The following is a 13,533-nucleotide window of genomic DNA, read 5'->3' as shown; positions in this document are numbered from 1 at the left end:
GGGGGGGGGGGGGGGGTGTTAGCAAAAGGAACGATATAATGTACGTAGAAGAAAAGAAAAATATGAAACGAAGTGCGGAAAAATAAACTGAATGGAACCTGGCAGAGGGAAACACAAAGGAAGAATATGAGTAGGTAAAATACAGTGAGTCAGCGTTCACCCAAGTCAGAGAGGAGAGGAAGGCCGGAGAGAAGACACCCTAGAAACAAATGAGATTCACAGCTGTTTTAAGGTAAACTTTTCAAAAGCTGAGAACTGGTAACAGAGGCTAAGACGCCAGGCGGGCTCTGAAGGTGGTGGTGGCGGCGGGGACGTGTGAGGTTTCTTGTCCGGATCCATCCTGGGCACTGAACGGCACTTCCTGGACGGGCGGGCTCAGGTCCAGCAGGTGGCTTCCGTTCCCGGGATGCGGCTCCCTGCCAGGCTCCTTCCTGCCTCCCTCCCAAGTCCCTCTCCCCGACGTGATCCCACGGGCATCCCTGCTCCGGGAGGGGCGGGCGGGGCAGGCCCGCTTGGCAACGTCCGTCAGACAGGGACCACAGCTGGACCCATCTGTCCCTCTGCTACTTAAGGAGCACAGATCTCACACGACCTCACGTTTTCCAGTTCAGACGGCATATAGTTTTGAACTAAACTACAGGAGCACTTGCCAATGCGTCTCAGGAAACCCACCAAACAGGGACTTCAAATCTAGTCTGTGCGCTGGGGCCGCCGGGCCACTGGGAGCCACGCGCCTCCCCCGGGGGGTCTGAGGAGCACCACAGGGCCACCCGGCGCCCCAGGGCTCAAGTTTCTGTCTCTAAAGCGTGGCCTGTTTCAGCCAGGAGGCTCCTCTCGTTACCTCCCAAATGGGTCTTTCTGATTTCTCCTCAAGTCCCATTTGATAAGCAAAAGGGTTCTTCCTCAAATGTGCATCAGAGAATAAGTGCCAGAAATGAGTATATAGATGCTAAGTAATCTTGTGTTCTTCCAAGTCCGAAGGGCCTCCACTTAGACACCCTGGCACCTGGGTCCGACTCACTCGCTGCACCAAGAGGAACAGGGCTGCTGGCACCAGAACCTTCTCTAGAAACCAGGACTCAGACCTCCGCGCCTCCCCACCTAGGAGGAGGCGTGCCGTGTCCATCCATCCATTCACCACACGCTGAGCACGTGTGTGTCAGGCACCGGGCCAGCTCAAGAAGGGAATTTCGAACATTTCTTTCCGTCTGCCCCTTCCTGCCTGAAATCCCACGACGACAGGACTCACCCCGTATAAACCCACGTGGAGGGAAGCTGGCCAGGGAGGGATGTGGAGGCCTGGCCGTGGGACTCGGCCCATGACACCTTCAGAACCTGGGCTGAGAGCAGCCCTGGTGAGGAATGGATGCCCCCCCTCCACACACACACACAGGCACGCGCCGCAAGGCTCAAGAAGACCCCCAGCCTCGGGTCCGGAGTCACAGGGAGATGGGGTTTTTTCTGCCCCTCCCTCAGCATGAAGGAACATGCCCTCAAAGAAGCAGGAAAAATTACTTAGCTATATTTGGGTCCACAAAGACCCAATTTCTCCATTTCCAGGGAGTCCCAGAGCTCACGGCAGGGAGGGTGGCTGCAGTGGGTGCTGAGCGAGTGCCCGGGCTGGGGAGGGGGGTGCGGGGGGAGGCAAAGAATACATTTGTTTCACGCTTTTAAATTTTCTAAGCGCAGTTTAGGAACCTATATTGGTTTTGGCTTTTTAGTCTCTTCTTTTTTTAATCTCTCTCCTGCTTGCGAGACCCATTACAATTCCCCAATCCGTGGTAACTCTTGCTTTGCCCACGGTTTCAGCTTCACCCTTTTTTTCCTCCCTCTGTTGGGCCCTCAGAAACCACGCTGGCTTATACAATTTCTATAAATAACAGAGACACACCAAGCGTTCGCTTGCAGAATACCGATCCAAGGGGGAAATTCGGAGAGAGTCAACGTGCTGCAGCGTAGTGTTTCTGCAGCTCTTGTGGGGGTGCCAGCGGGAGGACAGCCACTCTGGCCACGACAGCCGGTCAGATGGCACCATGCTTGCGGCCAGGCAGCTGACAGCATGAGATGAGAAATAACCACATCCCTTTCATCCACAGAAGAAGCCGGGTGGAAACAATTGGTATTTGTCATGGGGTTAGAAAAAAAAATGCCCTGTACACGTTCAGACAGAGCAAGTCAGTCTATTTCATCTGTGAGATCTTTTCACCTTTGGGAAATGACATGAAAATTACAGAATTTTACCTCGAGAGACGAGTCTACCTCCCTAATATTTTGGTAGTTCACTTCATAACCATAAATTACATCTGTTCTCTACCTGTTGCTCTTCTGGTTCTCTGCTGGCGAGGTGGTAAAACGTTTGCTGCACGGAACTGATATCGGGGCTGTGCGTGAGACCACGCTGAATAAACAGCAAATGGAAAATAAGAGGCTGCAGGGACCAGCCCAGGAAGAAAACCATGGGATGTAACAAAGGAAGGGGGAGAAGAGGAAACAGTACTTGACACAGTACACAGAGGTGATTTTTTTTTTGGTTTAACTTTGTTTGTTTTTAAATGCTGGCTGCTTGTTGCTTAGGAAACAAATAAGATGCATAAGAAATGAAAGTGATTTTGCACCATGTAGGTGCATCAATTTCATGACTGCAGTTTCTGGACTTAAGTCACTGGTGTTTATAATCTACTGCTTTGGGGAGAACCGTCCTGCTGTGAGAGGTGTGACATCACACAAATGTTTGGAGTAAAGAGAACACTGTTCACTGTTCAAGGGACCCAGTAAGGAGAGGAAATGGGTTTGGGGCTGACCAAGGAAGACTCATTGGAGAAGGATGAATGAGAGGGATGTGGACTCTTCCACAGCCCTCATGAACGACACAGTGACCAATATTTATTGATTTCTTCCTATATAGGCATTATATATTCACTACCACATTTGATTTTCATACCAATCCTGCAACTACATATTATAATCTCCATTTTAAAGATGAGTAAACTGAGGCTTCTCACTGGCTGAGTAACTTGCTTCAGGTCACAGAGTATGAAACATCTCAGCGAGGATTTGGACCCAAGGCACCTGCCTGTGGACCTCTTAGCTTGGGAAAGCATGAAGCCACTGGGAAAAGGGTTTTATTTTTAGATTTATAGTCGAGTGATCGGGATAAAGGCCCCCTGAATCCTCGTAGAAAAGGGGTCCTGTGTTTTCCAGGTGACTTCAGGGGCTCACAGGACTAGGAAGTGACTGGAAGGACGAGAGACGTTCGGAAGCAGGCTTGGGTTTCTGTCATGAAGGGCTGGTTTCTATGTCTTTAGGGTTTGGGACAATATGTGAATTTTGATGGAAAACTCCCACCCCCGCCAAGAGACATACCTTGGTTGTGGTTTCCAGGATGATCTCTTTGTGCAGAAGTTCGACAACCATCTTCACGTGGCCTTCTTTAGAGGCCAGATGCAAGCCGTTCAGCCCATTCTGTGAAAAGCAGAGAGGCAGGGACAGTGGGGTTAGAGGGTCCGTGCATCCTGCTGGTCCAGACGGCTGGACCGAGGTCCCTGACCGCGAGGGGCCGTGCAAAGGGCCCAAAGGGGAGACCCCGAGTGGTGTCGACATAGGCACAGGGCAGAGCCAGCCTGTGACCAAAGTTTGTCTGACAGTTAAAATTTTGGGGGGGAAAAAAAACAAACCAACATTTTCCAGGGCCAACCATCAAGTCCACAAAAGCAGAACTCTCAGTGGGTAGTTAAAGTTCCAGCCGCCCTGGCTCTAAAGAAAGCAGCCAGCGCAAGCCTCAATGGTCCCCTCCTGCTTCAGACCCTTCTGACCCTTGCACTTAGATGTCTTGAAACTTTCTGGCAAAAGCTGCCTTCAAAGAGAGCTACTCAGAACACAAATAACTGACTAGACGATGGAACTAGCTTTCAGTTCCAATGGAGAAGTAGATCTTGGCTCCACACAGAGAATGATTTTCATCAGTCAGTGATCTCTACCCTCCTCCTTCCCCACCAGCAATCTCCTCTCTTCCCGTCTCCTCCTTCCTGTCTCCTCTGCTGGTCAACTCTGTTCTCCCAGGTCCCCTTTCAGGGGGTGCCCCAGGGCCACTGTGGGCTCTGGCTGATAAGAAAGACCCTCATCACCAAGATGGAGGGGTTGGTTCCTGATGGTGTGAATGGAGGGGTCCCTGGCTCACCCATCTTCAAATATCTCTGCAGCCCCACCATGGGGTCCTGAAACTCCCACTCTCCCTTTGTATCAGGGCATCATTTTCAGGAGATTCCAATTAAAACACAAATATTCTGCCTGGGAGTGCTGGTGCATTAACCCATTAACAGATTAGTCCTATTGCTTTGCTAAAACCAGCACTGGAAAGTACTGAGTGACTACTGCCGTAACGCGACACAGGTGCCTCATGATGGGAGAATGGAACATGTATAAGACCCTCTTTACGTCGGGGGCCTTGGACGGGGCAAATACAACAGGTGCCTTGGGTGTCAGAGAACAGCCCAGAGTAGGCTTGAAGGGAACTTTACCTCCCTCCTATTTAGATCGGACCCGCCCTGCGCCCCAAACACACAGAGTACGGTTGGCCAAATCTTTGCCCGTCAGCACAGCCAGCCTTGCCAGGGTGGGTGTATGTGGAGGGGATGAGAGAGCCCGCTGCAATATTTCCTCTTGCTGATGCCTGAAAATATCCGTTAGAGTTCTTCCTCTTGCAGATTCTGGACACCATGAAAATGTAGGGTCCAAAGCGGTGTGAATAATCCACACCCCAGTGTGAATGAGCTCCTCAGATAAAGGCTAGGTCAGAGCCCGTTTTGATAACAGAAAGGGAGAAAGTGGTTGAAGGCAAGACAGCAGGTCTGTGACTGCAAGAATCTGAGGGAGGGGGAGGAGCTCGGGGCAGAAGCCAGTTCCCCTCAAATCATTCTGCAAAACACAAACTTGCAGAAAAGCCTTTGTCACGTGACCTGCTCGGGGGCGGTGGGGGGGGGCGCCTGGAGGCACTCTCTCCAGCTTTGCGTCCTGACTCTACCCCGGGGAAAGGGTCTGCACCGGAGGGAGCCCCTCCTTCCCCAGCGGTGCCATCTGCAATCCCCTCTTCACACCCAGCAGCGCCTTGTCTGGAAGGTTCTGGGTGCTGAGCACAGGCACCCTGTGGTCACGTGGGAATCCGGGGTGGGCATACCGCTGTGGGAGTCACAGTCTGCTCACTGCAGGGGACTTGGCTGGGGCTTCGAGCATGCGTGTGCTGACTGCGGGGCTTTCAGCGCTGCTGGGGGGTCAGCGCTGCGGTCACTTTCCAGGAGCAATCGTTGGTCCCGAACGCCTCAAAGCTGGGAAAGTGGCCAGTCTACAAGGAAAACACTAATGTTTGCTGCTAACACCCCAGGGGTGGCTGTCCCTGCTCTTCGGAGCCAGAGTCAGGATCTCAATCCACAGGGATTCTAGACACACAGTCTGCCCAGAGGATGCTGGCGTCCACAGGGTTATTGGAGAACCCTGAATGCTGAGGAAACCAAGGCCCAGAGAAGTCAAATGATTGGCTCAGGTCACACAGCCTTTCTAGGTCACAGCCACGTATAGAACCAACCTGGATGCCCCAGGAAGAATGAGTTTGGGGTTTTTTTTTAACCCGAGGAACTAGTATGTTTCTTTTCATCAGCTGATGAAAGCACGGGTTCCCTTTGTGATTACCAGGCAGCTTAGAGGGACTGCTCAGTCACCATAACCATTCACGTGGGTCTGGTCACGACCGCTGTAGGGGGTCCCCAGGATTTTACTCGCTGCCCTGGTCCCTAGGAAGCCCCTCTGCTCCCCTCCCTGGGTCACATACCCCCCTCCCAAAGCTGAACTCTGGCAGAAGGCAAGGGACCGTCGAAATATCAACAGATCTGTGTCTCTAATAGTTTTACTCAGCTTCCACCTCGGATCCTGGTTCAAAGATCTCTTTCTTCTTTACGACTTTATTTTTCTCCCTTTATTTTTGATTTGTTTCCAACATAGTCACACTAAGTTGCTTCCAAGTCCATTACTGTGATGATCTGAATCCAGCACCCTCACCAGGGCCACAGAAGAAGCCATGTGGCACAGCTATGCCGGGTGTGCAAGAAGACCCAGGAATCTAGTGCAGAGCAAAATCACACAGGGGCACGGCTATGACAAACTCTTGTCCCAAATACAGTCACCTCACGCCGAGCACGCACTTAATCCGCTTCAGCAAACATTTACTGAGAAGCTATTCTGTGCCTGGCACTACGCTAAGTATGCCTAAAACACAAACCCTGACCCTCGAAGAACTCAGTTTAGGACAGAAGGGAGATGCATAAAAATAAATGCAAGATCATGTGAAAAATGCCCCAAATGCAGGTATAAGACTGAAAGTAGCACAGAGGAGAAAGGAGCTGCTTGGTTAAGGGGTCAGGAAAGCTTCGAAGAGGGCTTTTCAGGGCAGTCTGCACACAGCCAGGGGTGCAAGTCCATTAACAACGGCAACGTGAGTTTAAACATGTCTGAGTTTAAATTCTAAACCCATGAGCTCGGATTTTAGAAACTATGCTCTCAGCCATTCTCATCAAGTGCCCTCCTCTTTCTTCCATGAAGCATCTGGATTCCAGGAACGTACAAACATCCAGACCCACTGCAGCAAGTTTTCTCCAGCAACTGGCCTCAGCAGATGGATGGATGGCCACATCCAGCAGCTGAAGTCGCTGAAAGCCTGAAAACAAGTTTAGGGCATATGTACCCAAAGGAGCTTGTACAACTGTCTTATTAGAGGCATAACTGGTCTAGGCAGAAGACCACTTCCAGTATTTCAAAAGAGTGTTTCATGGATAAATACATTTCATAGTTTCTTTTTCTTTAAGCAGACTTGTTATTGCTCAAATCTGAAGAGGGGAGGGGTACGAATTCTGGGAGCTACTTGTTCTTAACTAAAACTATGGACAGAGACAAACTGCAATCTACCACCTCTTTAAAATCAGGATCCGTGTGTTGTATTTGAGTCAAATCAAGTTTAAGTTATTGGCTAAGAGTAAAAGGCAGGCTGCTGAATCTTCCTCGCACCTTTTCAGCTAGTCCAGCTAACTTGACAGCCACTCCACTCCACGCTGAATGGCAGACAGAATACTGAGGGGGATTACGGGGAGAAATCACATATTTCTTCCCCCAAATAACTGGGTGTAGAAGATAAACAAGAAGGAGGTGGAGGGATATTAGAGGAACTTCTTCAGCTAAATTAGAAGCTAGGGAGCAAAGCAGTAGCTACTTGTGGGCATTTTTTTAACCACACGCTTTTCTCAGGAAAATGCCAGCTTGCCAAATTCTTCTTCCCGAAGACACCTGCTTCTGGGTCTCCAGTTATGCGCGTGTTAGACTAACTGATTTTGTTCCACAGCCCTTGACTGCTCTTTTCTGTTTTTCTTTCATCACTCTTTTTCTATTTTTTGTTTCAATTTTGATCATTTCTACCGACATATCTTCAAGTTCTTTGATCCTTTCCTCAGCTGTGTCCAGTCTACTCTTGAGCCTGTTGAAGAAATTCCTCATTGCCATGAAAGTTTTTAAAAATTTCTAGCATTTCATTGGGCTCTTTCTTACAGTTGCCATCTCTCTGCTGAAATCCCCTGTCTGTCTATGAATGGTGTCCACTTTTCCTACTAGATCCTTTAACATATTAAGCATAGTTATTTCAAAGTCCATCTGATAGTTCCAATATCCAGGTCATCTCTAAGTCTGGTTCTGTTGATTGCTTTGTCTATTGACAATTCTTTGTTGCTGTTTTTTTCTTACTGTGTGTATTGTAATTTTTAATCGAATGCCAGACACTATATATAGAAGAGCAGTAGAGACTGAAATAATTTGTGGCATGAAATGGACATGCCTCTGCTTCTGTGAAGCTGTTAGCACAGGGCTGGGGATGGCGGCTGAGTCAATCTAGTCAGGAGTTGACCTGCGTCTGGGTTTTGTTGTTTCCACTGGTGTACACAGCCGTCAGATGATTCCAGAGGTAGGTTGCTGTCACCCGGAGCTCAGAGTAGGAGCTAAGGTGCCAGAGGGTTGCTCTGTGTTCCTGATTGCCGCTCAGCTTCCAGCCAACCTTACGTGCCTGTGCCTCAATCGGGGTCTTTCTCCACGCTCTTGCCCCCTCCCAGCAGTCCTACGCTCTTCCTTGTTACAAGGTAGGAGCAGAGCTTCTCTTTGGTCCTGCTCCAGCTTCAGTCTTAAGCAGGCTTTGCTCCTGGACCTCAAAGGTGGGATTTTTTTTTCATCATTTTCCCCCTCTTCTCTGCAGCAGCAAAACCTGCCTTGCCTCTATACTTTGTGTTGAGTGAGATTCCCTTGCTCCTCCCCCAGTGGTAGCAGACCTCTGCTTTTTATTGGTATAAGGCAGTTAGTTATTGGCCCCAAATGGCTTCCTGCCCTCCCTAGGAGTACAGGGGTTGTGCCTCCCCCTTTCCTGAAGCAGCGCTGGGTCTCTGCCTATGTCCTGGGGCTGGAAGTTTTCCTACCCTCCCCAGGGGCAGGGAGAGTTTGCCACTTCTCCCCCTCTGGAGAAGGGATTTTGCCTGAGGTCTGAAGGGGAGAGGGTCTGTTTTGGCTTCACACAAGGGAAGAGTCTGGGGCCACGCCCCAACCCCACAGTCACAGGCACCACCTGCTCTCCTGTGCTGCCCATGGGTGTCCTCTGGTCTCCTGATTTACCCCACTATTTCTCAGGAGCACCTGGTGGAGGCCTGGGGTTCCAGACACACTCAAGCCACACTGGCCTGCAAGAGTCTGTTAAGACTTTGGCTTGTATGGCAACTGCTTTTCTCTCCTGCATCTGCCAAAGCTGAAATGGTGGCCCTCTCCTCGGAGGGCTCATCCCTTTTTGGAATTCAGCTACAAGTCCATTGCCTTGTGGCCTCAGCCCTCTGATGGGTTCAGGGAAAATTGTAATTCTGTAGATTATCCAAGCTTTTCTCTCTCTCTGTTAGGGTGGGAGCAATGTTCTTCGAAGCTTTTTACATCCTAGAAACTCCCTATCCTGAGCCTCTGAGGCCACCTGGTCCCATAGGATCTCGTCCCACATGGTCTTAACACGGCAGACAACCATTTAAGGATCTTTTGGGCAAAAATATTCATGCCAGACACGCACACCTGGAGTTTCTCATCTGCCTTTGTTTTTTTCAGGTAAAACGTCAACCTAGAGGATCCTTCCGAGCAGCGGTCTGTCTGATGGGAGGGGAGGAGATCTCAGCCAGGCTGTGTTTCTTTTGACGTTTTTAAGAAGAAGAAGAAGAAAAATAAAGTCTCATTCAGCCTGAATGATTTAATTTGGAGTATTTTCTTGTACCAACTGTGAGAAATTCCACTGGCAAAATAGACAATTCCAGACATTTGTTCTCAGTAAATGACCCCTCTATTTCACATCTCTGATTGCCCCAATTACACTAACTGATTTCTCAATGTACAAATCCAGTAGATGTGTCACAGGAAATTAAACTCTCATCCTGTCCAGAGCAGAGGACGATTTCAAACCGAGAGGCCCTGGTGTCCGGAGATCCACTGCCTCTTCGAAAACTCCAGGAATACCTCCGAGGCTGCTGCTGGCGTTCTCGTGTGGACACGCTCCGTTCCACTCCTTTTCTCACACCCGGTGATTTCGCGCACACACACAGCTGGCCCTGGAGCAGCCTCAGGCTGTGTCCTGAGGACCCTCCTGCCCACCTGCCCCTGCCACCCCACAGCCCCTGAACCTTATGATTCCAGCCCCTACGCCCTTTCTTCGAGCTAAGCAGTGTGTGCTCCTGTAGCAGCTGGGAAGCATGGCTTTTTTATTCATAAGCACCTACAACCCTGTTATTGGCTCTGCTTAGCAGATTAACTGGCTGCCCTATTATCAGAGGCTATGGAGCCTTGGGCAGGGGAGGCTTCGATAGGGAAGGAAAGGAGTGGAGTCCTGGAAGTATAAGCCAGAGCAGTGGCAGAGAAGGCCAAGAAGCCGAGGGCCCCAGAGGGGAACAAGATGCAGCGGGGGAGGAGTTTCTAGGTAACTTGCCTTCACGCCACACCCACTTGACCCAGGCAGTCAGCCAGGAGTGAAGGTCTCGCCCATAAAGGACAAGGATGTATACATAGAGGATCATGCACCTAGGTCTTATAGTTTATATGCTACTTTCCCATCCAGTCCAGATCCTCTATTAGCTTGTTATACCTGTCCAGGGAAGATAAGTATTATACTCTACGTTACAGAAGCTTAATTCCCCGAATAACAACCCACCTGTACATTTGTGACCTCTAACTTTGCTTTATTATTGGGTCTTATTTGTGGGGCACGATCACTGACATTACACATTTCCAGGTCTGCAGCCCTGAAACAGAGTAGGAAATAAGAATCTAAACAGGGCTATGGAGAGAGAAAAGGACTGAAATGGTTGCCACCCCTACTCCGAATCCTGAAATTGATGAGAAAGAGAGAAAGAGTGAGGGAAGAAGGAAAGGCAGAGACCATGGAAACCAAAGACAGAGGGGACGATGAGCAACAAGAGGTGATGGGAAAGGAAAGATGGAGTGACTGTCACTCTGGGCTCAACGAGATGAGGGCATGAATTAAGCTGCTGGCAAAGAAATTGCTACAACAGTAGAAATCTTGGGTCCGCTCCTCAAATTGCCTGCATTAAATTTTCAGCCCAAACAGAAATGAAATCAAAAGGGAACAGGGGTTTTTCCATCTTCCCTTCTCTTCCTCACCTCCCAGCTGGAAGATGCCGGCATCTGAGGAAGGAGGACAGTGAACCGGAGGGGTGCCCTGCAGAGGCATTTGAGAGGGAGGAGGGGGCCGCTCTGGAGTGCTTGGGAGGTCGGCACATCGAGCGAATAAACAGACCTGTTAAGGATGATGCGAATCCGTGGAAGTCAGATTTCTCACTGTCTGAAGGAATTTAAAACCTGGAAAGAGGAAAGGCTAGGAAGAACCCTGAGGTCTTGGACCAGGATTACAAGTATTGGCCTGCTCTCATGGGTTTTTAAAAATACACATACACAGATAGATGTAGAAACAGTTACAGATGTGTGTACACACATGACAAGCAGCAGCGGTGGGCACACCAAGTGATCAGATTTTGGTGTCTACATACCAGCTTCCACTAAAAGGAGACAGGGGGTCTTGGAAAAGTGGCTGATCCAGGGCTGGGGCAGGGCAAGTGCAAAATGCCGCTTGGGATAACTTATGCCAGAAAGTAAGGAGATCAAGAATGATGCAAACACGTCACGTAACACAGAAGCCCGCTTATTGAAAGGGCTCCCAATGGCCCGGCTTAGATCTGAACATCAAAATAAGTCATGAGAGTATCAGATTACAACCCATCAAATAAAACAGGAACCCATGAGTCTGAAGAGACTCATTATAAATAAATAATGAAAAAAAAAATCTGTGAGGGAGAAGGGAAAGCTCATCCTTCAGTGGAACGCCAGCTAATAAACGTAGAAGAAGTGATGGAGATGGAGAATCACTCCTTGGACCACCATAGCGGTAGTGATGCAGGCAGAGGTCGTCAGTGTACACCAGGAATGGTGGCTGGGAGTTTGAGGAGGAACAGGATACTGGCGTTATATCGGAACATCCCTCCCCAAGAAAATACTGATCAACTACAAAGGGGAAAATGGATGATTTCACAGTAGAAAAACTTGGCAGACACCAACTTCAGCAGGTGATCAAGGTTAACATCCCTGGAGTGGAAAGAGAGCATGATTTCTACGGGATCCTGCTAAGAATGCACTGCCTCAGCCTGGTCACCAGGAAACATCAGCAGACACAGCTGAGGTTCAAACTACAGAACGGAAGATGGTCAAAAAGAGGAGAAACGGGCCAAGACTGAGGAAGCATTCCAGGTTGAAGGAGGCCGATAAGCCATGACAAGTGATCCCAGAGGGTGCTCCTGGAGAGACTCTGTGTCATGTGGGAAAGTGTCCTGACTTCTGGGTGGTACTCATCGGCTGTTTAGGGGTGATGGGGAATTACATCATCTGTAGTACATATTACAGATGAATAGAGAGGAAAGGTCGCAGAGAATCTGGGTGAGGGAGACGTAGGGATTCTTTGCACGGTTCTTGCAAATTTTCTATAGGTTTGAAATGTTACAATTTTAAAAAGGAAAGTGGGGGGTAGGAAGGAGCCGTGTGGGAGGGGTAGAAGAGGTTGTCAGAGAAGCGGACGCAGAGCTCTGCGTTACTCTGGGCTCTGGCTCTGGCGGGAGAGGATGGGCAGCCCGTTGGGGTTCCCGCGCGTGTTAAGGATCAAAGCCAGAGTGAGAGGCTGAGCACACACATCCCTCCTATTTTACAGGCCCCGCGAGGGGCGACCTTTACCGGAGTTGAGAAGACCATTCTAGGCTGGAAACCCCGGAGAGTAGCCAAAGCCCCACGTGGGAACCAGCTGACAGGCGGGCAGGGCAGGGCCCCGCACACCTCACCGCAGCCTCCTCCTGACCCGGCTATCGCGTGGCTCCCTGGAGACCGCTTGGTGGGAAAGGTCTCCTAAAAATATATGACCCTGGATCTAACACATCGGAAGCCAGAAAGAGCTGAAGCGATTGCTGTCACCCTGGCGGGAAATCACCCCTCGTCTCCTTTGCCATCCTGTCTCCGGTCCAGGGCCGGGGAAGGTAAAAGAAGCTCAGAAACTGAGAGGAAGGTGCACAGTCAGAGGGAAAGGCACAGGGGCAGCTCCGCGCGTGCCCCTGTTCTGCTTTATTACAATCGAAGTCTACCTCCTTACCCAGGCAGCGCTTATCATTTAGAGGTTACTGGATATTCACAAGGAGAAAAACACTCGAATGCTTTCATTATCTTAAGAAAAAAAAAAGAAAGAAAGAAAAAACCAGAAACCCACACCTCTTTGGGAGCTCCAGGAGGAGATGCCTCGACCCAGTCCCCTTCCCTCTCCTCTCCGTACACACCTGGGCAGCCTCCTTGGGCTCAGCAGCCCAGCGGCCGCAGGGGCTGGAGGCCCTTGGGGACACAGAGGAAAGTGTGAGCTCAGGTTAATGAGACAACGGGACTCTAAAATTCAGCTCAGCAGCTAAGAATATCTCCTATGCACTAGAAAGAGTGTCCACGTCCAAGATCTCAGCATTCCTTTCACAGGAGAAAACGAACCAGCTCTTCAGAAGCAGGGCAGTGGGGTTTAGAGGCAAGAACAACGCACACGGGACGAGGGCCTCTAAACTATCCTCCTGATGTCTAGACATGTCACTTCACCTGCCAGGCCTCAGCCTGTGAATCTTCAAAATGACAGGCCTGCTTCTCTTAATTCCACAATTCCAGAATCAGTGTACGCACTCTCAGAAAACAGCTAAGACAGGGGAGGGTGGGACGAATTGGGAGATGAGCTTTGACATAAACACCCTACTATGTGTAAAATAGATGGCTAGTGGGAACCTGCTGTAGAGCACAGGGAGATCAGCTCGGTGCTCTGTGACCTCCTGGGGCGGGGGGAACATGGGGGATGGGGATGGGAGGGAGGTACAAGAGGGAGAGGATATAGGTATACATAGAGCTGAGTCG

At 50.0% G+C, this 13,533-nt stretch overlaps 1 protein-coding gene across 4 annotated transcripts in view; it reads right to left on the bottom strand.

Annotated features, from left to right (window-relative positions):
- ANK1 (ankyrin 1) overlaps positions 1 to 13,533 on the bottom strand; it is a 100,205-nt gene that overhangs the window by 70,441 nt on the left and 16,231 nt on the right. For all 4 annotated transcript variants that reach the window (XM_028482127.2, XM_055080976.1, XM_055080974.1 and 1 more), the window contains exon 3: positions 3,364 to 3,462. In XM_028482127.2, the coding sequence (XP_028337928.2) occupies positions 3,364 to 3,462 (99 nt within the window). The remainder of the gene's footprint in view (positions 1 to 3,363; positions 3,463 to 13,533) is intronic.

Source organism: Physeter macrocephalus, chromosome 20 (genome assembly GCF_002837175.3).
Source record: "Physeter macrocephalus isolate SW-GA chromosome 20, ASM283717v5, whole genome shotgun sequence".
NCBI classification, from domain to species: Eukaryota; Metazoa; Chordata; class Mammalia; order Artiodactyla; family Physeteridae; genus Physeter; species Physeter macrocephalus.
This window is presented reverse-complemented; position numbering and strand designations above follow the sequence as displayed.